This window comes from Amblyomma maculatum, chromosome 6 (genome assembly GCF_055883805.1).
Source record: "Amblyomma maculatum isolate TAMU_Amacu chromosome 6, ASM5588380v1, whole genome shotgun sequence".
NCBI lineage: Eukaryota > Metazoa > Arthropoda > Arachnida > Ixodida > Ixodidae > Amblyomma > Amblyomma maculatum.
The window spans coordinates 145,313,193-145,336,075 of NC_139349.1; the positions used below are offsets into that span (position 1 = coordinate 145,313,193).

A 22,883-nucleotide genomic window follows, 5' to 3' on the forward strand; every position below is an offset into this window, starting at 1 on the left:
GGCGGCCCGCTGTCCTTTAGTGTAATGGAGTGGATTAGAAAAAGGCTAAAGCTTAGCAAGGGGTGGTCGACAGTCAGGTGGGTGGGTGAGATTAGGTAGTTTGCATCAATGAAGTCACTAGATGACAAGGTTAGGGATAATTGAAGATATATGGGAGCAGCCTTCCTTCTGCAGTAGACATAGTTAGAATATTAATGATGAAAATTGAGTACACTGTACTAATAAAAGCAGAACGCATCATAAAACATTCCAAGTTCGCATTATGGCTCCTCTTTTCCTTACTCTTTATCCTGTGGTGTTGCTTTCCTTCAGTAGAAACCATACAGATACACCACACACACTAAACAAGGCAACAATAATCCCCGCCAAACTACAACAAAAGGAAGCTGCGTACAACACAAAATAAAACAATAAAAATGGAATACAGTGAAAGCTTGTTAGTTCAAACCTTATTAATTCGAATTTTCAGATAACTTAGGCTTCACTAGTACTTGGTCTAGCCAAGCTCCATAGAAGTGTATGTATAAGAACATTCGTTAATTCAAATGTGAGTTGGTTCTGCCACACATAATTAGAACTACGTGCTGTCGCTTCTGAGTGGCCTGGTGCCCAGCCTATAGCCAAGAAAACGGCCTCGCGATACAATGGCATAGTCACGAAATTGCGACGCTTCCAGAATGGGGAGAAAAGGTAAAACCTGGTAAAACTATGAAAGAAATGGTAAAACCAAGCCGGTAATGACAGCCACATAAGCAAGCGCGCAACGAAATGCCATTTTCTGAACATTAACAAGGCTGAGCTTACACCTCTGAAAGTAGGTAAGCAGCAACCTACTCAGCTTATACTTTTCTCTTGCAAAGTGTTGCAAGAAAACGTGAACTACCCCACACTAAAAAAACCCTGTCTCCATTTACGGGTGTGGATCTACAAGTAACGGTTGGTGGCATCAACTCAGTGCCAACCTTGAGGGCTATGGTAGCTGCCATGCCCACACTGGCCAGAACTGCAGCGGAGGCTGGTGTCCAAGACAAGTCATATCCAGCCGCAATACAGCATTAGGCTGTTCACCTGTCACAGTTGGGCTTTTGACATTCTTTTTGTCCTGCCCAGACGCCTCCTTTGTCATTGTCTGCTTTTCCAGCTCTGACCGTGCTACCACTAAATAACCTTTATTACAAGATGACACGAAGTTTCCACTGCTGCTGCTAAAACCACGCTTCATGAGGCAGTGACGCCCATGAGATAAGTTTCCGCATACAGATCTACTCAGTTTCGCAATCACAGCTGCAATTTATGCACAAAGTATGCATGCTATCTTTTTAGAAGGCTTTGCATGACATGGCAGCTTGTGTTATACTATTTCTTAAAACTGCATTTCTGCAAGAGGGTAAGTTTGATGCGAAAGTGGTTCAATTAGTTTAGTTTTTGAGAGCAATGAATTAGCATACACATGAGGCAGGAAGGATCTTTCCCCCAAAAGGGAGTTTTGTGAACCTAGGTTCACTGGTATTTGTGTTTACCTAAAATTATAACAAGGGACACCAGAAGCATATTCGTTTGCAGTTTTCTGCTCGCTCGTTAATATCTCGAGGTATAGTGACTTTTCTTACTCAACACCGTTGCTGGGAGCTGCCACTGTGAGGTCGAGCACAATGTCTTCATTGCCGTTGCACTGACTAGTGTCCGGGAACATCTGGTCTATCACTGCAGCCACTAGCTGCTTCAATGTAGGCACAGCAGAGACCTGCGAAGGTAGTATCGCAGTCTTCCGCTGTGGAACTTGGACTTGCGAAGGCCTGGGCGGGAATACCCGGTCAACAAGCGACGAAACAAGTCCTCTGTGCTGGCTGGCCACTATGGGTGCTGAACAGGCATTGGAGGATTGGTGATAGCTTTCCTGCAAAAGGCAGGAAGTGAAAAGGTTAAGGTGGTGAAGTCAGCTGGGCTACTGCAACTGTTGCACAGAGCATGATCAGCCCACTCGTCGCAACAGCGTAAAATGAAGAAACGAATGAAGCTGGAAGAACTGCTTCCAACAAGGTCACACCTTGCACGCCGGCAATCAAAGGTGAACTCTGTTCTCCAATACGACGACGTGACACGTTGCGCCTTTCAGCAAAACAACAGGTAACCGGCCTGCACTGCTGAGGAGCTTTCTAACCAAGGTATGTTAACAGCACCATGTCAGCTTCAAGGGCACATTGTTCGTGGTGCAGCACGCTCTTCTCAGTCAAAGATTAGGTAAAGGATTTTCGTTGCCAATAAAATCCAACTCTGGTTCGTTGACAACTGTTAGGCAGCAAAACTTATATTTATTGCTGATAGATTTGTATCTGAACACACACTATTTCTTTTTATATATTCAAATGCGCAATGTTTACGAGGACGCTGAGGAAACAAAGAACACTGTGACTGCCTAACAAAAATGAATGACAGTGCCATCTAGTTTCAGAGATGCGAAAAGATGCTGAACTTGGCACTTGCTGAAGTTTGCTTATGAAAACAGCCTTTGGCATCAATATGCATTTATAATAATGAACAGCTGGATCAGTCAGCATTGGCAATGCTTTGTACATCATAGCGCAGAGAAACGAAGATGACAGAAAGGGACACAGGACCGGAAAGATTGTGTCTGTTCTGTGTTTCTTTCTCTCGTCTTAGCTTTTTTTTTTTTGTGTGTGTGTTATGAAGCATAAGCAGCATCAATATTTCATTTTCTGGCCTTCTTGATCTAGCAATAGTTTCGTTTTTAGTGAAAGTGGTGGCCTGCTCTTTTTCATTGACTTTTGTGGCCTCTGAGTTGAAATGCAGCAATATTTCCTGCGAAACTTCCCTTCCACTAGTTGTTTTGAGGAGCATTTGAAGGATGCTAAGGTAAACTTTGTTAGCGGCTGAATTTTGTTTAATAGGTAGCAGAAGACCACCACACTTGAGATGTTTTGGGCGTCCGTAAAAAATTATAAAGAAAACCAACTATGATGCTGCTGATGCTTGCAAAATTGCTTAAGTGCCAGTCACTTCTTTCCTGTTAGCTTGAGTATATATGATTGTGCAATTGGCAGTCCATGATGCCAGCCAAGGTAGCATGAACTTGTCAAGCCACACAGCTTCCACTGCCATAAAGAATTGTTAAACCATCCACAAGTGCTCTTAAAATTGCTGCAGTCATAGGTCGGGTCTGAACAGACAATACAGAATAGTTTCAGCTCAAAGCTAGCCATTGTTTTCGTGTCAATGCAGTATTTACACAAACCCACTTTCTATATGTTGAATACTATTAGAATTAACATAATTCCACTGCACAAAGAAAATGGGAATGGTGCTGCTAGAGCAACCACGACTGAGGTCAGAGTAATCGATCTACCGGCATGGTACAGGGTCATCCACTTCTCTCTATAACACTGTCACTACATTCCAATCAACATTGCGTCCGATGCAGGCGCTTATCAAAGCAAATCGATGCAAGCAGAAAGGAACCCGGAGGTGGTGCTCAGCATGGTCTGCCATTTAGCTTTATTACGTGGTCGGATTGGACGTAATGGCACTTTGAAAACAGTGACCGTGTTATAGCTAGAAGTGGACGAGGCTGTACATGTCCGAAACCTTTCTGGCAGTCCTACACTGAGGTTACGGCACATATGACAATGCTGTGCAAAAGCCCAATGAGCGTGGCCATGGCAGAAAGATATTTTTTTCTTTGCACATGCATTCGCTGCACTGTCTGGGAGCACTGTGCATTAACAGTAGGCCACACAGGGCTTGAAAGAAAAATGTTATGGGGTTGGATTCTACCAGTCATTCTTCTCTTCGCAATTTCCGGAGCCCTTCACAACGGCGTCCATCATAGTGTGAGTCATTATGGAACATTAAACCCTGTAAGCCAAACTAAGCCGAACCAAACACCGGTTGAAGAAGTCGGAGTCATCCCCATGCCCCTTCAGCGGCAGTCTCAGCCTCTTTGCATTCTCGATTACAGGTTACTGGATAGTATATTTTGCCACAGCCTTGGCACAATGTCATCAAAAACCACCCATTTGTAGCAGCATTTGTAGTCAGATATAAGTCAAGCTTGCAGTAACTTCCACACGCAATTCCTACAAAAGAGAAAGTAGTCTGCTGTTAAGGCTTTTCTGGTTACCAAAATAAAAAGCAAAACAAATAAAAAACAAAAAATAACCAGACTAAATACAAGCTCAAGAATTTTGGTACCTCTGGGTTGTTTGGTATAGTCAAATATCAAATACTGGTTCTGTTTACTGTTCAGCGGAGTAATATACATGCCGTGTACCTCCGCCCATAGTTAGCAACAGCTGGTTTACTTTTTTGTTTTATACTACTACAGAAGGTACAACGCACTTGCGCAGGTTTGCATAAGCGGTGAAGCATTCCCAGCACTGCCCACTGAGCTTGAACTTAGCCATTTCTTACATCTGCTTTCCTTGCAGGAGGTGTAGCTATTACTTCTTAGTGGATCTTCCACAGCCTATTTTTCATGGAACTGTTTCGTTAAGCCCTCCAAGCTAGAAAGCACGGATCCAGCTAGCAGGGCATCTTAATGCGGTTAAACACACAAGAAACTTTTTTGTATTATATTAGAGATTTTCTGGTCTTGTGTGCATTACCAGTGCCCCTTTTTGTGCTCTGTATTTGTTATAGTTTATTATGTTTGTTATCCTCGGCAGTCACTCTTGGTTCGAAATTAGTTATTGCATGCTGTAGCCATGCCTTGTATAGGTTCCCTGGACTTCATCAAGCTGCATGAGCAGCTTTTATCCTTGGAACCATCGAAAGATGCCTGGTATAAAAAACTGAATTGAAATTAAAAAAAAAAAAAACAAAAAAAAAAAAAAACAACCTAGGATAAGATAAATCTGGCAAGTTAATTATGTTCTTCTATCACAATGCATAATGCACCTTAGGATTGCAGAGAGGCTAGGGGTGAAAGGAAAGAAAATGTTTTATTATCATCAGACACATATCACACACCCTTACCAAGGAGAATGCTCTGAGCGCTTCTAGTATACAATACGGAGTCAAATTCTCAGTGAGGAAAAGGTCAAAACACAATTGAGAAAGAACAAGAAATTAAGCCCTCACTAAGTATTTTTCTAACCACAACAGAGTTTCTTTACAATTACCAAAGTTTGCAAAAAAAGTCCGCGACCTCATGGCCGTGGTGTGGTAATCATCTATGCTGACTGTAAGTGTTTTGGAATGCTAGAAGGCCTCTTTTTTTCACATGCAAATAAAGAATGCACGCCTTTCTTAGTCATCACCATTTGTGACTAGTGAGTGGGAAGAAAATTCAGGATAAAAAAAATTGCACCAATCACATATACATGACAAATCAGAGAAGACATGACGTGCATTATGGGGTGTCTGTCAATAATGCAAGCACAGCATGAACACAGATAATTCGAATTTTGGCTATATCAAACTCACGAAATATCCCCTTGAAAATCCCATGTAAAAGTATAGAAAAGCTGCATCATATACCGAACTCCAATTTCACCAGTCGTTCAATATATCGAACTCTGCACCACGCACTGGAAGGTGCGCTTTCCCCAAAGACGACTGCATCACCCTCGTCCATTTGCCACGTGACGTGTTCAAGCCACGCGCAGAAGGAATGAAAAAGAACAGTTCGGCGACGGCTGATCTAGAGCAACACCTCGCTCTTTCCCCAAAGGCGTGAGCATCTGCGGCGATCGTTTTCCGCGCGCCAGCACGTGACGTTTGCAAGCCATGGGCGTGAAGGAACGAGAGGATAACAGCCAGTACTGAGCAGACTCAGCCAATGCAGCCGTGGAGTTCAGGAGGGGGGAAACACCACGATAGAGTGAAGTGCAAGGGTGCGCCCAATCTTCTGCCGAGGTTTCTCTCTCCCCTTCTCTCTTTCCTGGTCTTCGTCTGCAGCAGCATGCACTAAGCATGTGCTGACAAGCCAGCTCAGCCCGTGGCACAGAACGTCGGACACTTTCTCTAGAGTGTGTTGACAAACCTCTGTGCACAGTGGGTGATGTGCGATGCACATCTTATGTCATCATGCTGAACGTGCGGCATAGAAAAGCTATGGCGGCTGCGGATCTTAAGAAGCGGCAGATTTTTTTTTTGTTGCGACAGTAGTCCGTTCTTGCTTTTATGAATCAACGAAAGCACGTGGTCAGCTGCGATCATGACACCAGCTTTTAGCATTGTTCACTTCAAATGGCACTGTAGCTATCATGCTTTTAATGGTATTGTGCAGAGGACTATGCCCACCCCAAGCGTGGTGTGATAAATCGAACCAGGTCTGCGCAATCAAGCCATCATGGGCACTCTGGCGTTCGCTACCCGCCCCTCACGAGCTATCAAAAGTATAGTCACAAGATGAACACGCCCTGATGTTATCGCTGCGCAGCATCTCGGCGCGCTGCCGATAAATGAGCTGTGGATGCGACGTTTGAAACAGAGGGACGCACCACCTACTATAAGTTTTACATGCAAGCGAAAACGCTCGCGATTTCTGCCGCGGTGACGCAAAAAACCTGTTTTGAGCTGTCATGGCGGCTCGAGCGACACAGTTCCAACAAGTTGGAAATCTTTCGCTCTGTTGCTGCCGCTCGTCGCTGAGATCGCTCAATCACTTGCATGTGAACCGGCCTTGACACTTCTTGATATTTTTTTTTTTTTTTCAAGTTTTCGGAGGCAAAAGTGGAGGGTGGGTTCATTATGCGAGTCAGTTGATTACGCGACAAATACGGTATCATTTTTCATGATCGCAAGTGGCGTCTCAAGCCGATTTCTGTGTATCAAACTATTTCACGATCCCCTTCGAGTTCGATATATCCAGTTCGACTGTATAATGTGCACTGGAGTAGCAGGAAAGCTAGTGTCTGACCTTAAGCAAAATTCAGCCAATTGGTGCAAGTAGTTGCCCACATCACAATTTTTTTCTATTTGCAACTCTAAAAGCTTCTATGTGCCGCCACATGGCTTTGTCAATGTTTTCTCCACGTGTTACCGCAAAGAGGCACAGGCCACATCATACTTCATGTATAGATATGAGCGCACTGTGTTTCACAGCTAATGGCATGGGCCATCGACTAAAATGCTGCAAAATATGCTATCTATATTCACAATGTTTTTTGTCCACGCAAGAAGGTCTAACATCACAGAGAGTTTTTTTGTTTCTGTTTTTTTTTAACTAAAAAAAGGCACTGTATTTTACATAACCCATTTCCAGCTAATGGCATGGGCCATCGACTAAAATGCTGCAAAATATGCTATCTATATTCACAATGTTTTTTGTCCACGCAAGAAGGTCTAACATCACAGAGAGTTTTTTGTTTCTGTTTTTTTTTTTAACTAAAAAATGGCACTGTACTTTACATAACCCATTCTATAAACATAGAGCCCCAAAGAAATGTGCTTTACTGTACGTTTACATGTCCAGAGAACATATTTAGCAAAAATAGATGTTTCAAAGCCAAGTGCTGGAATGTTAGGAGCGCTTGTCAAAATGAATCAATGCGTGAGTGAAGTCTGCGAATAGGAGTTTCATAATATAACAAGCAACAATAAAAAATGGTGCACCAGCAGACTTCAACAACAACAGCTCACAGTAAAGGCTTCCAGGAGCTTACCTCAGAGAAGGCTCTTCTGATGCCTGTCGGATGCCTCTGAACAGGCTTCCGGGGTTCAGGCAACCTACGATACGTATCTTCACTACACATGTCCTCGTATATCTTCAGCATCTGCAACAGTTACGAGGAATAAGTGAGCATTAGTACTTTCTTACAGCGTGCTGCATGGTTATGCTTTTGAAAGCTGCAGTTTAAGCTTTTAGAAGATGCCCCAATAAGCTCAAGTTTGTCTTTAAAAATTTTGACCAGCGTCGCAGTTTTAAGTGCAACCACATTAAACAGAGATGTCCAGCGACTTCCATGAGCGAAAAAAAAAACAAGAACCGATGCACGAGTGTACCACCAGCCGATCAGAAAGACATGCTGTTATGATTTCTTGAGGCTGTGAAGATTCAAAATACTTTTTTTTTTTCCAAAGCACACAGTGAACACCATCTAGCTTATTCTACGATTTTTAGGCTTGCATGACAGCCTTGAGAGTACTTAGACATGCACTAACGTATGCTTACACAAGCTGAGCTTGTGACAGTCCAGGCAGATTTACAAAGTCACATGGAGCCCAACCCAAAAAGGAGGCTATTGCATTAGTCGTTAAGGGTCACAAAAGCAGGTAGAAAACTTATGTGCAGGACTTGCATACAGAGGCAAAGCCATGTAGCTATGATACTCTACCGTTCAGGAAAGGGTATCTTTCTAGTTAAGATTCTTACGGCACATATTAAAAACTTGCAAAAGCTTGCAAGAAAAATGAACTATACTACACTGCGCGTCTTATTTCTCGAATACGAAACACGTATTCCTTCTTGCCTTCTTTTCAAACTGTAACAATCTACATTCTGGAAGTCAGCAATGAGTTGACCAGAACTGCAGTTAGTGCCAAAATCTTTCTTCCCAGCTTAGAATTCATACAACATGTTCCTCATGTTCCTCACTGACCCCAGGTATAGAATAGCCTTTCCTTTCAAGCTCTTTCGCATTCATATATTTTTACTCAGCAGACAGTGCTTTTTGTGAATATAAAAACTTCTGCTCCTATGTCCTCTTTAACACATCTTTCCCATAATACTTTAGCACTGCCTTTCACAAGCTGGCAATGTATGCAAACCGAATGCCCACATAAACAGAGCATCGTCTTTTTCACATACGAAGTTGCAGGAATAGTATGTTCTTCCCTTGGCAATGCTAGATTTGAGGTGATAGAATGCGCACCATAATAGTGGGCTTCGGAACAATTTCAAATCCCTCTGGTTATTTTACCTTTTAACACCCAACTCACGAGAGTTTGTAGCAATATCGTCCACAGCAAGTCGCAGTCGTCCAGCCCAATGTCACGTTGCTTGCGCTGTTAAAGACGAGTTAGGGTTGTCAATTGTGTTGGTTGCAATTTTGAATCCTAGAAGGTGGTAGCTGTCCATCGTAAATCACATTTTGATAGCTTCTGCACACGTTTTAAGCCTGACAACAGATGACAACAGGCGTTTCATAATGACATTACGTAAGAAGCATGCAGTGACGTTCTGAGAAAAAGGTGCTTCTTGGAACAGTTCTGACAACAGCATTGCTGACGATCTTGAATAAGTGTTCGATAGTGACTCTGATTTTGTTTCTAAGCTAGATACTGCTTCAGTTGACGGCGAGTGCAACCAGAATGACGTGGTGCGTGGACTGCCGTGCTGGGCTTTGTGCAAAACTCTGCTTCAAGATCTTCCACACAGCGTCTGAACAAAAATAATAAAAACTTGTTTGCGCTAGGACGAAGCACGTTGTATGTACTTGTTGGCATGTTACACTGTATTGCATAAAAAAATACTTCGTCTCAGTACGTTGTGATCCGTTAGAAGATTATGCATTGAGCGAAAGCCACCCTCATCAGCAGATTTTTAAAAATTCTCGTGCACACTCTAACCAGAAGCCAATGTCGTAATATATTTTCAGCATCAGAATTGCATAAAAAGATTATTGCCACTTAAAAAAAAAAAAAAAGATTGGATATTTTGGTACATTTTTCCGAAGTTAAATTGGTGGTTAAAGGGTTAAAATACCTTAGTATCTTCATGAGCACAAATTGTTGGGTTTTGTAAGTACCTATCTCCATGCAAACTATCCTGCAGTTTCTTCAAAACATGGCTGCCGCAAATCTTTGTAGCTGTACGGCTGCGTTTCTGTAATTGGTAATAAATAATTACTCCCTTATTATATAGCTCGTGTAGGCAGGAGTTGAAACTGTTGGACTTGCACTCCGCAACATAACACCACAATACCGCTGGGCAGCACCAAGCCTTATAGGAGGTACACAGAGTGGAATGTGAAAAGAGAGGGGCAAGTGCACTGGCGTTACAGTCAGGTGATTGAAGCAAAGTCAGACATTGTGTGCAGAAAGTTATGCACTGATACTGATAGCTGTCAAAGGTGTCGCATATATAGCCCCTACCATTAGGTGTGTGCATATACAGAAATTTTCTAATACAAACCGAATATGAATATAGAGAAAAACTGCCTTCGGATATCAAATCGATAATGAATATCTGATAAGTGAAAACAAAAATGAATTAAAATAGCAAGCACTGTTCATAATGTTTATTTGAGAATTGATATGGCATTCTCAAATAATGTATATAACTACAACTGCACAGAAACGTATACCCTATGGAAATATCCACTATAAATTTTATACAAGATTTTATATACCAGTCTTGCAGTTTCATGCAGGAAGGACCTGCATGAAACTGGACGGAGCTGTCATATCACTGCTGAGTGCAGTAAACTCTCACTAATTTGACCCTCCTGGGACTGGCAGAAATCCTGAATTATCCGAAAGCTCGAGTAATTGAATGGGACTGAAAGAACGGCCAAGAACTGTTTGCATCACAGCAATTCTATATGATGGACACCTGTGCAATAGGTGTCTGCATATGAGAAGAAACTGGCGAGAACAACATTTTTCCCCGTTTCACCAAGTGCTTCGCTTTGTGCCCACTGTCGGAAAGGCCCTCTTCACAAAACGACCCTGTTGCGCTTCGATCCTGAAAGCCGGAGGCTGCGTTTCGATGGATGTCAGTGCATGTTAAAGACCCCCCCCCCCTTCCCGGTGGGTGAAATTACTCCGTAGCTCTCCACTAGGGCTCCCCTATCTCTCTTTCTACTTCCACTCCCATCTTCCCCTTTTCCTTACAGCACGGCTCAGGTGTCCACAGAAACAAGAGTGTGACAAATACTGCGCCTTACCCTTCCTGTGAATCAATTATTATTATCATTTTCAGCGAAGCGCGCAGTGCAGGGAAACTGCGGGGAACTTTCAGTGTCTTAATTTATTTATTTATTTGGTTGCTATCACAGCCATTGAGGCGTTACAGGTAATTCTGTATTTCTGGAATATTCGAAAATCCCGAATACTAGTTTCTTCTTTTATATGAATCGAATATCAAACACATTCAATTCATATTCGAAATTCCAAATATTCGCACACCCCTACTTGCCACACATCCCAAGATGCCACCTTCACTCGCCTCTGAACTGGAGAGGCTGGAAGACTTGACCAGTCGGGGCGGGAAGCCGTCCCCGGCATGGGCGAAGCCGTCCTCGGAGCTGAGCAGACTGCTGCCTCCACTGCTGCTGCTAGTCATGAGCATGCGGCTCTGGTGCATCTGGTCGCTGATCTGCTCTAGGTTGTGCAGGGCCTCCGTGTAGGAGAACTTGACCCGCATCACGTCCTCTTCCATGTGGAACACCCGCTTCTTCTGTTCCTGCACGCAGTAAAAGGCTTAGGCTTAGGTTTACAGGGTTTAATGTCCCAAAGCAACTCAGGCTATGAGAGACGCTGTAGTGGGAGGGCTCCGGAAGATATAGACCACTTGGGGTTCATTAATGCGCACTGACATCACACAGCACATGGGCACCTGGCTTTTTGTCGCCATTGAAAAGTGGCCACTGCGGCCAGGATTCGATCCCACGTCCTTGAGAACAGTAATAGAGCGCCGTAACCACTGCGCCACCATGGCGGGGCTCATGCTGGAAAAGGGGGCACAGTGGTGTGGTAAAGGGGTAGGGTCGGCATAAAAATTCTAGGCGGCACTTTGGACCACTAACGTGCAATTAGACGAAAGCCTCTATAGCGCGGAGGTTCGAAGCTCTCCACTACGGCACCTCTTTCTCTCTTTTTTCACTTCCACCTTCCTCCTTTTCCTTATGGCTCGATTAAGGTGTCCGTGGAGAATTGTAACAGATACTGCACATTTTCTTTCCTGTAAACCAATTTGAAATGCCGCTAATGCCTAATGTACTGCTTCTGCTTCTGTTTGCTGTGAGATGTGGCGATCGAGGAAGCGCCAAATGAAAGGCGGGGTACGGACGCCTGCCGGGGTAAGCTTCGTATATGCGTGAATCGCCTGCTGACGTCATGACTGGATGTGACATCACCATGACGTCAGTTCTGGTTGTTAGGCATGGCCGGATGTGATCACGACGTCACGACTTGTAATGATGTCACCAGGTGACGACGTAATAGTCATCTCTGTCATTATCATAATCACTGTCACTATCTCTACCACTATCATTATCTATCACTATTAACCATTAACTAGCAGTGACGGTCGCCATAGCAACTGCGCTGGCATGACGCTAGACAAGAAGAACTAAGATAAGATACCTTTCTCACGTGCCCGGCATGATTGAGAGCTATAGTGGGACAGGACGGACGCCGGACACCGCATGAGGCATTAAAGGCTTTATACGCCATTCACATATTCCTCACCCTCCCAAAGAAGAAGTGAAGCTGACTACTTGACAAAAGTGGCACTGTGACCTGAGAGAAGTTTTTCACACTTATCTGACACTTATCAGTGTTGCAAAGATTTTAGAGAAAATATTGCCAAAAAGAACCATACTTACGCAGAGGACAAATGAATGGAAAAACTGCATCGTTAACTCGCTGTGCGACACGGAACACACCAAGGCAACAGTTTATGGCACAGCCAGAGTAAGTCTGCTGGCACCTGAAGTTCTATTCTCTATTTCTAAGCATTTTATCAGGGACTGGGCAACAGATGGAAGGTAAAGTAGTAAAAGCAACGAAGCGTACTCTAACATAAATAAGGAAGTGAAGCTTATTTTAGTGTTTCTTGAAACAAACCAAAAAAGTCATTTTCACTGTTTCCCAGAACAGTCACTAAACAAATAGAGCTTCATGGTGGCTACGACTGTGGGCAAAGCCTTTCTAAATGTACTGCCTCTTTTCTTGGCTACAAAATGTTGCTATCAAAGCTTAGAAAGCCAATGTACAGCAATAGGAATAAAAATTCAATAGAGGTACTTAAATCTGTTTACATGCGGAAATGCAAAAGCATTACTTTTTGCGAATGCAGTTCTCTTCATATGGCGAGCCTCATTTTTCTGTTCGCACCATTTTCTTGGGGACGTCCTAGTGTCCATTACAACTGTTGCCAATATATTTTGTCGAATGGCCTATTAATGCCTTCGCGTTACAATAAAATTAAACCAGCCACCTCCATAAATTTTTTTTCGATTTGAGTGGTATGAGTGCCTCATCAAGTGACTATATTTTTCTTGCAAAATAACCATCATTCCTGCTTCTATGCATTAGAAAACCATTGCTGGCTATAGGATGCATGAGGGTCTTGGACTTGAAGTAAATGCACACAAGAAAGCAAGACATGCTTTCAAATTTCCTAAAGTTACCATGCTGGCACAAATTCAAGCCCCCTGCCATTCAAAGCAATGCACTCGTACAATACCGCTAGTGGCTACTTTTTCTTTTAAAGAATGAGGTCCTCAATTCAGGCAACCAATACAGCATTGTAACTTGGACCCTGAGCCATTAAGGTCACCAGGTGTCTGCCCTGGCCCCTGCTGCCAGCAGAACTTGTTTCTTCTTTTCTGCAGAACCTAATGTTCCATTGTACCTCTCAGACCCCTGCTCCTGGAGTCATGCATTAGATGGCTTATATAAGATACTCCTATGTTCTCCCTCCTTCCTCATACGGCAGTTCTCCTTCCCTGCCCACAGTGCTTGTACAAAATTTCCATTCCCTTCCTTGTGCCTACGGAAATGTGAAATGCGACTAAATTCCAAATGATGATTTTAATTCAATGCAGGCTCACACCTGGACATGCATCAGAGAAAATTGTAACTACAATTAAAGTAGCAGCAACCCTTTGCACCACAGTGTACATGAGTGTGCATGTGGATACAAATTTCTCTCGAAGTGGCTAGCGCAGTTTTGACAAAGTCAGTGAAGCCGGTTGCATATGGAACTCCTGACAGCCAGGTAGATAGATAGATGGATTTACTGAAAGGAAAGGCAGAGAGGTTGGCCGGAATGATTAAAGATGACAGGTGTTCACGTGTTGAAATAAGAATTACTTTTTCCAGAGCAACAAAACAGATACGCATTCCTCCATGTTCTATGCTGCGACTTATTCACTGCTCTTATTTCTTTATTCTCTGACACAACGAAACATGTTACCTCTGGACACTGTAACCAAGTTTTCATTGTGGAAGCAGCTTTATATGATTGGCCAAATAGTCGTCTCCGAGGGTTAATTTCATAACAATATAACGCGACAATATACCCCACTTTCACATATTATTTCTGCTTGTTTCGGTCAAGACCATAGCAGGCTATCCAGACATTTTGTTGGGATTACAAATCCTTTGCATTTCCCACATAAACACATAATTATCTTCAATACATGCAAAATAATTTTGGGTTGCAAACTGTGTTGCAACACAATACAACAGCCACATAAACAAAAATCTCGTCATCGTCCATCATCATCATCCAGTATGCATGGAGAGCCTTCTGGAATTGCAGGCAGTGACCGGATCCACATCATTTAAAATTAGCAGAGCCGACAGTAAAAGCATCAACGCATTCTTAACAACAAGATCACTGTCAAAAAGCGAAGCGCATGCAAATAAGAATCCAAGTCATAAACTGGCATTAAAGTTATCCCAAGGCCCAGGTACACATTACTAGTATTCATACTCTAACGACAATAACTCAACTATTATGAGCCTACACAAAAAATGAACAACACAAAAATAAAAGACAGATTTCTGGCACCAAGACAACGTGGCTGCGTTCAGTGATTACAGCTTAACTTACCTCGAGGGCTTCGTTCAGCTGTGCCTTCATCTCAAAGTATGGCCTGGAATTGAGGAATCACAAACATTCAGAAATCTGCAATGCATTCTGGGCTCACGTCTTTGTTAAATTTCGCCAATCAGCTTTTGTCTGACTGGAGAGACGATTACTCTCATTGAGGTCAACAGAACTAAGGCTGATTAAATTTCCCACTCAGAGGCTCCTGAAGAATCCAGTTAACTGCATCGTTCCTGTTTAATTCCCCCCAGCGGCTACCACAAAATCCCACTAACACCCTTACTTCAGGGAAACCTCATTAATGCACTGAAATATCATGTAGTACAGGGGGGGTAAAAGTTCCCAGGCCACAGGGTCTGCTTCTGAGCAGTATAGTCAGGCAGCTACGATGGTCCCAAATCTCAAAATACATGTGGAGGGTAGAAGAAGCATTATTTTAACCTCTGAGATCATTTATAGCTTTAATGGGATCTCACGTGTCAGAATATGCTGACCAGAGGCAAAACCTGCGGCCTGGGAACTTTTGACCTCCCCTGTACATAACCATTAGGAGAAGCCGAACATGTCAAAATGAGATCAGCAAGTCTATCTGGAAACTTTATTCCATTAGAAGGCAAAGCCGTGTACATTAAAGGCAAGTTAAATCGCATAAGTAAATATCAAGTGAGAGCCATCAGTTGAACACAGGTTAAAGTTGATGATTTGTTGCATTGAGCAGAAAGGTTAATTTCTGCACGCAGTTGCTAGCGCTGACCGAATGAATATAACTGACAACAAGCAATGGTCCTTGCGCAAGATTATTGTTATATATAAGCTAATTCCTTTTGTAAATTACAGGATTAGCGTAAACATTTTAGGCACATCATAATTTATGAAGTCTGTTCACTATAAACACTCTGAAACAAGCATCGTTGTCAAACACACCCTTTATTACGAAACCAGACAACAGTGCAAAATATTTCTTTTTAGTCTTCACATTACTAGTTTTAATGAAGTGCAAGTTACTCAAATAAAAAAAAAAAACTATGTAAGTACCATATTTTCCACTGTATAAGACCTGTTTTTTTCTTTTTCACAAAAAGGTTGGTAGTGCGTTCTATCAAAGGTGCTTCTTTTATATGTGTTTTTTTTTTTTCTCCGCTTGCACTATGTTCAAAGGAGAATGTTGTACTGAAATGGTGGCGGTAGCGATTTCTGCGATTACAACAGCCACGGTCATTTCACAGGCACCCAGAGCATTAGTAATATTAATAAATGCCAAAAGATGGCGACATCCACACTCTTCGTCCTTTCCACACTTCCAAGGCAAGCCAGGGAAAGTTGATTCACTTTTCCAGTTGTGATTTACAACACTGTTTAGTGGCTACTGCATAAGTGTTTTCCACTTGATGTGTGTGCTTTGCCGCGCGTGTCACAGGATTCGAGCGCAACTGTTATGAGAGCGAAGAGGATGCTTCAATGCAACCGCAAGAAATCTGCAAACTTTTCTTCATAGCGCGTCTGAAGATAAAGCCTTTCGAGGCTTTGAGTAATAACGAAGTGTTTCTGCTCTCACTGTGCTAGAATATTTTCGGGCGCGAGTGTTGCCTCTTTTTTTTTCGTCATTAGAACGCAATGAGTCCTCATCAGGCACAGAGCATTTTGCGATAGACATACTACAAGTATGTATAGTCAAGTCCTGCTGCTCTAAAGGGGTAAATTAAGGTGTGCTTTATACAAGGGCGCGTCTTATGTACCAATTTCTTTTTTGTTGAAATCCTCTCAATATGAGGGGTGCATGTTATACACTGGAAAATACAGTAGTAATTCTGGTTAAACAAAACACTACCATTAAAGTCTTCATATTTTTTTTTTATTTAGACACATGTAATAGACGGCACTTCTGCTTTCCTAGTATACCTGCCTAAGAAAATGACAGCTAGGAGAGGCTCAAGTTATTAAAAGGCAAATCATATCGCCGCCCAGAAAGCGCACCTTACAAGTAGTTATTGAACCTGCAGTGCAAGCAATCTTGCATGTGAGGCCCACGCATACTCTGCAACACTCTGGAGGGTGTTACTATATTAGGAGCACCAAATCACACCCCGTGTGAGGTTAGGTCATGATTCATCCACGTGTACACAGCAAACCAATACAGGCACTTGCTTGACTACCATTCTCCTATGGCACATCTGGTTAACAGCTCCTGACTATTGCAGCTATGCTTCATTTTAACGCCTATATTTGGAGCTGCTTCGAAGAAGAAAACTGACCCCACTTGAATGCTACAAATGTAAGGTCTTTGTAGAATGTCTGGTCAGCTTCTCAAGAGTTGTACTCAACTGTGGAATTATAGTGAGCAGGTCAAACAAAATAGAAACAACTGTGGAAAAAAAATAAAAAAGAGGAAACATGCCTAGGTCTCGGGAACAAAAGAGGATCGGGGGGAGCACAAGCTAACTCAAGCAATGAACTAACCAAAAGCAATGGCCTAAGAGGCACAATGCCTGACACCAATGCAATGGGACTAATGTACTAGCTTGGTAGTTGTACTAATAAAAGGAAAAGAAGCAGAAAAATATGTAAGGCTGAGGTACTCACAGCAACTGAAGCTCATGCTGGTTTGCTAAATTGTTAAGTTGTAGCAAGCTTCTGCGCGCTGACAGACTAAGGAGTTGCAGGGGAGGGGCAGGGAGGTGGGGGGAGGGGGGGGGGGGAAACAAAAATAACAGTTGCCAATAGAGAACTCAATGTAATGACAGTTATCCTCCTATATAGCTATTTTTGGTCCAACATATTCATTCACATTAGCTTTGAAGGCAACTAAAAAACTTCCTAGAACTCAACAAGCTTAAAAGGACCGCATATGTGAAACGTGTTGGTAAAGCAAGCAAAGATTTTTGAGAAAGCCCTCAAAATGGTGACATAATTCCCAAGAAGAACTGAATGGCGTTCAGGCTTCTCCACGGTGCACAGTGCCTGGTATGGGGCCCCAGTGCCGATGTCATCTAAGAGGCAGACAGTCAATTTCCGGTGCAGAAACATTTGCTTGAAGGAAGAAAACCAATGCCACAGAAGGCTCAGCAACAAGAGCATTGTTTGGTGGCATTCAACGACACAAGGTAAGGATGTGGACGAAGACAACCCATATCAAATCAAAACTCAAATCTCAGCAACAATGACACCATCACCAAACTTGTCCACATTCCTGCAGCATGATGAGGGGAAGCCTGAAGGTCATCATGGCTTTAATTTGTGACTAGGACACAATTTTGAATAAAAGAAAAAAAAAAAAAGTTTTACCAACAATTTTTGCATATCCAAACCTTTGAAGCCTGTTGAATCTTCAGGAAACATTCCAGCTTTATTTTAAAAACACCAGCTGAAATATGTAGGTGCAGACTATGTGCGAAAGCATCCCATTTACTTGGACCATGCATTACTAACCCAAAAATTCTCAATCACCAAGACAAATCTTCTTAACACTTTGGCAAATACTGAACAAGCAAACAGCACTGACTCTCCTGACAACTCTCACTATATTGTGCAAAATATAACAGCAGTTCCTTCATGCTACGCATCCCCTTCCAGTCACGCAGTCACAGAGCCCCCAATCCTCTTAACATCATGAGCTTGAGTGTAGTGATGAGAACATACTCCCCTATAACTGAATTTCTTCTCCTATAAACACACTAATTTTGCCACCAACAAACATCCTGAAAAAAAAATCATACAAAAAAGCAAACAACTGGACAAGAACGATAACTTGATGACGCTGTGTTCAGTGTTCTCTTAAATGCACACTGTCTACTATGATACAGTTTCCTATGTTCGCCGTCGAAGTATACCGTATTTACTCGCATAATGATCGCACTGTTTAAAAAAAAATACTGACGCAAATTTCGGGGTGCGATCATTACGCGGGGTAAATTTTCTACAAAAAATTTTTGAGCACCGAAAACGCAAACAAGTTGCAGGTCAGACGTCTTAGAACATATATCTCGATTACAACCAAAAATAAAAGCTGAGTAAGGCTTACCTTTGCAATAAACACGCACATTAAGCATCACATGGAGTGCACAATGCCCATTTATTTTTTTTTGTCAGTACTCTAATCAAAGTCTGAATCCTCGCCATCCTCGCTTTCACTGCTGCACGACTCATCGGAAACGGCAGTGTCGTCGCTGGGAGCATCTTCACAATCCCACAGGAAGTCATCTTCCGTTCCATCCAAAGCGTTAGATATGCCTGTCTTCTTAAAACTCTTAGCCACTACCTCGTCGGGGATACTGCTCCACGCTTCTGTGATCCACGAGCACAGCATCTCCACGGATGGCCTTCTAATCTTTCCGCTCGGCGTCAAATCATGCTGGCCCATCGGCATTCACTCAGCATAAAGTCGTCGAACGTTGTCCTTGAACGGTTTGTTCAAAGACACGTCGAGAGGCTGCAGCAGCGAAGTCAGGCCGCCAGGAATGACTGCAATGTCCGTGCGCAGCTCTTTCAGCTTGGCACGCACGCTGTACACAAGGTGACCCCTAAAACTGTCCAAAACCAGAAGCGAGGGAAGCAGAAATGCTCCTGGTCTTCTTCCCCAAACAGTCTTGATCCAGTCGACCATCAGGTCTGCAGTCATCCACCCTTTCATCTGTGCATGTATATGGATGCCACGGGGAAAGTTTCCCCTCGGAATAGTCTTCCGTTTGAAGATCACGTATGGTGGCAGCTTCCACCCGTCGGCCGTCACAGCAAGCATGACTGTGCATCGCTGTTTTTCTGCGCCAGACGTCTTCACGAGGATGCTCCGGCACCCTTCTCGTTCACAGTTGTATTCCGGGGCATGTCGAACGTCAGTGGAGTTTGATCAGCGTTTCCAATTTGCGACATGAGGTAAGCGCATTTTTCGCGAAGCCTAGTGACGAAGTGATGGAAGTCTATCACTTTGCTTTCATACGCGGCTGGGAGCTGCTGGCACAACGACGTCCGCCGCCTCAGGGAAAGTCCATTCCGTCGCATAAAGCGAGTCGTCCAACCGGAGCTAGCGCGGAAATCCTTTGCGGCGATTCCCAGCTTCCTGGCAGTTGTGCGCGCCTGCGTCTGTATCATTTCTAATGACACTGCACCACCAAGGTCCCTCATGTATTCTAGGACCGCCGCCTCAACACGAGGGAACTTGCCCGTTTTGGGTCCACGGAAAGCCCGCCGTGTCTTGTTCGTAGCCATCAGCTTCTCGCGCTGCTTCTTTCAATAGCGTATCCTCATTTCGTCCACGCCGAAATGCCTGCCAGCAGCGCGGTTGCCATGCTCCAGTGCATAGTCGACAGCCTTGAGCTTGAACGCGGCGGTGTAACTGGCATATCGCCCCATGGTGAAATGGCGTAAACTCGCACAAAAACACAAAGCACGCTACGACGCTGCCGAATTGCAAAATGGCGAACGCCGCAAAGCATGGAATCATGGGAACTCCAACGTTACTAGACTAGGTTGGGAACTCGTCGAAATGCATTCGCTGTGGGATGACTGCAGATCAACCACCAGGCGGCTCCATGTTCGGGGTGCGATCATTACGCGGGGAATTAAAAAAATGGAATTTTGACCTCAAAATTCAGGGGTGCGATCATTATGCGAGTAAATACGGTAGTTCATTTCCACTACTACGATAGCAGATGGTTGTTAATATGCACTCTCTCAAGCAAATGGTCCCTTTATTCAAACTGATGTTCTGGTCTCAAGACAACATGCTTATTAAAAAGGCTCCGCATAGTTAAAATAAATCGGAGCTCTTTTTAAGTCTGCCTTATCGTGAGCTGGCTGCACGAGATAGAGTACTGAATTATAGTGCATTAAACGTCTGGCGTAGCTGATTTTTATGTCGCATGGTGATGCTCGAACAGTTGGCTTTTTGGTACTCTGGTAATCGTGATGCCAATTCTCCGGTGATGCGTGCTAAATGCTCCTAATGGCTGAAGTCTTGATGTGTGTATGTGTGTGTGACTGTTAGGAAAGGAAGAACAAGAAAGAAAGAAAAACAGTGATATTCTGCAATCATCACCTATCCAAACATGATCGCAAATAGAAGCACTACAGAAATACACGCATAAGAAAAAAAAACGCAAGCTTCTAATGAGGCTCTCTCATTACTTTGCAGTGCTGGGAAGCTACCTAAAAGACATCCAAATAGGGCAGTAATGCTAATAAAAACATAACAGGACAGGCCATAAGCAGCTAAGAGGTAAAAGGTAAGAATGCGAAGCCTATTAGCATAGAATTAACATCCAGTTTTCATAGTTAAGCTGTCAAGTTCAAAAAGGCTTTCGGTGCCTTGTGCCACAAAACTCAGTTGTCAATCTTATGCCAGCCTTCATCCAGATTTTTTTTTAAAATGCAGCTTACAAAAGCAAATGAAATAAGGATAGCTGCACTTCTTGTATTTGTATTATACTGTCACTGCAACTAATTCAGCTGATTTGCTTTACCTAATCTGCCAAGTGGTAAGTTGGCCTACAAGATGTCTGGCTAAACTCAGCAGAAACCTGAACACCTGACAAGTCAGCTAACCTGCTGACTCATTATAAGTGAAGTGCCTATTGCTACAAATGATGATCAACTGTCAATCTCTTTTTGTACTGCAGAAGCAGCAGCTACAACCAAAATGCTGTCTTTTACGCTCATCCCACTCTGCCCCGAACAATTCTTCACACTGCCAGGTTCCCACACTGCCAGGTTTCCACGCTGCCGGGTCCCCACACTGCCGGGTCCCCACACTGCTGGGTCCCCACACTGCCAGGCCACCACTGCCGGTTCCCCACATTGCCAGCGTCCCACACTAGCGCGTAAATTTGAACGCGATGGTAACGCATCATATTTCCTAGCGCATTTCGATGAACCGATGCGCTATTGCTTACATGTGCCATGCCAAGTCAGGGGTGCCGCTTAGCATCTCATTTATGAGTGAGAGCGAAACCGATCGCACTCTTTTGGTTGCATTCTTACGGCACGACGATGCCTCCCACTCAAGCAGACGGCGCATCTTGCTGGTCTTACAATACCTACATCATGCATCCTACTGCAGCATTCACTTCTTCATTGGTATTATTTTAGCAGTGTAGACTAATGCTCACGTCCTGCCATACACGATAGCCTACATACATCTATAGCGGCGCCGCCGGATACAGAGAGCTTCCAGTGAAGTGTCCTTGCGTGCTACCAGACTCACAATCAACGAATGAATTTTATGGGAAGGTCAGAATACAGTGCAGGCTTGAACAAGCGTATTCAGAGCGCTCGAATAATGCCTGGCGGTCTTAATACAGCTTTCGCTGTCTTAAGACAGTGCTAGGCTTAAAAAATATTTTTTTTCTTAGACCAGCAGTTCACCGCCTCAGCGCTCTAGGCAAGTGTGCTCGCGTCAAGCATCCACCCATCCATCGATGGAAGCTTTTCGGCTGGCATACGTCAAGAAATATCCGTGTACGCATAGCTGAAATTCACAGCAGTGCCAGTTGGAACACTGCTGGCCAACTCTTCCATTTTCTGTTGGATCAGTTCAAAATGCGTATGATTGTATTGAATCGAGTAGCTGAATGATGTTAATTTCGTTTATGATTGCGAAGAATGCTGTTGTTTCGTCACGAGAGAAGAGGACATGCCTAGCACATGCACTGTCCGCAGACATCCTGCGTGCCATTTGCACGTTTGTTGCTGTCAGCGCAGGCCAGATCTCACCGAAAGTGAGCAATGGCGTGCCTTCCCATCATTCGCAACATGATGCACCACTCTGTTTACATACACCACGTAAGTCAATTTTTCCCTCTCGATCTACTCCCGGCTGGCGGATTAATGCGATGTGCTTTCCTGGCCCATTGCGCCGGTTTACATGAGTGCGATACGCTAGAAAGTTAATATGATGCACTCTTGTCGCATTCATATAAACGCGGCTACTGTCACTTCCCCACACAGCCAATGCATCACTTAGCCAGTTCCCTTTACTGCAGCAAAAAATATTGGTGTGTAATGTGTGTCACCTGGCTTTGACGATGGACTTCTTGAGTGCCTGGTGCAGGTCCAGCACAGTCTGCTGCTGACCCCTGCAGGCATGCCAGAGCCGCCCCTGCTCTGTTCGGCTCAGCACTCGCTCCCGTTCTGCCTCGTTCACCTG

The 22,883-nt window shown here is 43.7% G+C and overlaps 1 protein-coding gene across 2 annotated transcripts in view; it reads right to left on the minus strand.

Annotated features, from left to right (window-relative positions):
- Positions 1-22,883, minus strand: part of LOC146186976 (uncharacterized) — a 33,873-nt gene that overhangs the window by 3,431 nt on the left and 7,559 nt on the right. The window contains exons 5-10 of one of the 2 annotated variants that reach the window (XM_084607531.1): positions 22,750-22,880; positions 17,327-17,392; positions 14,750-14,792; positions 11,132-11,368; positions 7,626-7,736; positions 1,611-1,897 (exon numbers count right to left, since the gene is read on the minus strand). In XM_084607531.1, coding sequence (XP_084463657.1) covers positions 1,611-1,897; positions 7,626-7,736; positions 11,132-11,368; positions 14,750-14,792; positions 17,327-17,392; positions 22,750-22,880 — 875 coding nt within the window. The remainder of the gene's footprint in view (positions 1-1,610; positions 1,898-7,625; positions 7,737-11,131; positions 11,369-14,749; positions 14,793-17,326; positions 17,393-22,749; positions 22,881-22,883) is intronic. The other variant, XM_084607532.1, reaches the window with a different exon arrangement.